The sequence below is a fragment of the Plasmodium inui genome (assembly GCF_000524495.1).
Source record: "Plasmodium inui San Antonio 1 unplaced genomic scaffold supercont1.61, whole genome shotgun sequence".
Lineage (NCBI taxonomy): Eukaryota > Apicomplexa > Aconoidasida > Haemosporida > Plasmodiidae > Plasmodium > Plasmodium inui.
Window position 1 is genome coordinate 53,620 of NW_008481895.1, and position 1,073 is coordinate 54,692.

Genomic DNA, 1,073 nt, shown 5'->3' on the forward strand with positions numbered 1-1,073 from the left:
ATATATGGAAAAATGAACAAATTGTTTAATTACTAAAAAAAGGACCAAAGTGAGAAGACAATTAATATCTAAAGTACATAAAAGATAAGGAAAAAGGTCAAAAAGGGGACAAATTTAACTGGTGGCCCAGGAAGAATCCCAACCCGCGTCACGCGGATATAAATACATTATCAAAGCTCAAACCCATCCAGACTACTAACCAAGGATGATAATAGAGAACGATATAAACTGAGTCTTGCTACTGCAACCAGTACGAGCCCAACGAACACTTCCGACACGCCAAGTCTCGACGTCCTAACCTATATCTCTATAAAGCAGATGAAGCCTAACGACGCTAACAACCCCCCATTCAATAGATAGAGGAATATCACGAGGACTTTATCAAACAATCCTGTGAGTCAGATTAGCGGTTAAATTAATTATCGAAAAAGCCAAAACTCCCACTATTATCACTATTCCAAAACAAAAGTAACTCAAAATCCCCGAACGATTCCACTCCACCGAGCAAATACGAAAGCCAAAATCAGAACAGCATCTGATCCCCAATCACGCCTCAAAGTCACAGAGGGTTTTCAGATCGTATCCTATTAGCTGAAGTCTCACGACAAATACAGGAGCATTATCTGCCGAAAGAATATCGTCTTAATTCAGAAGATTCAACTGAACAGCCACATCCCCAGAACCCCCCAGAACCCCCCAGAACCCCCACAAAGAGCCATCTCAAGAGTCAATGATTTGACCAGGCCAAACAACACGAGGCAATATTCGCTAACTCATCCGGCACAGATGGATGAAAATGAATATCTTCCAGTAGAAGGTAGAATTGAAGAAATCACGCAACTAAAGTTCAAGGGACCTCAAAGGCGACAGAGCAACCTATATGAAAGGATCTCAGGTAATAACCCCCAAGTGAGACACGAAAGGACACTAGAGACAAAGGCACTTCAACCAAAAAAAAGGCCCCAGACCAGGCATCCCCCCCCCCCCCGATAAACAGGGGGAGCATCCCCCCCCAAGAAGAGTCTCCCCAAGGATATCAGGAATACTTTAGTCAAACGGCGGATCTAGGATCT

The 1,073-nt window shown here is 43.2% G+C and overlaps 1 protein-coding gene across 1 annotated transcript; it reads left to right on the forward strand.

The window, feature by feature from the left end:
* Positions 1–786: 786 nt before the first annotated feature.
* Positions 787–1,068, forward strand: C922_05370 (hypothetical protein; the record flags this gene model as incomplete). Its single annotated transcript, XM_008820941.1, has 2 exons — positions 787–895; positions 998–1,068. The coding sequence occupies 2 exons, from the start codon at positions 787–789 to the stop codon at positions 1,066–1,068; spliced, it is 180 nt and encodes a 59-aa protein (XP_008819163.1).
* Positions 1,069–1,073: the final 5 nt, after the last annotated feature.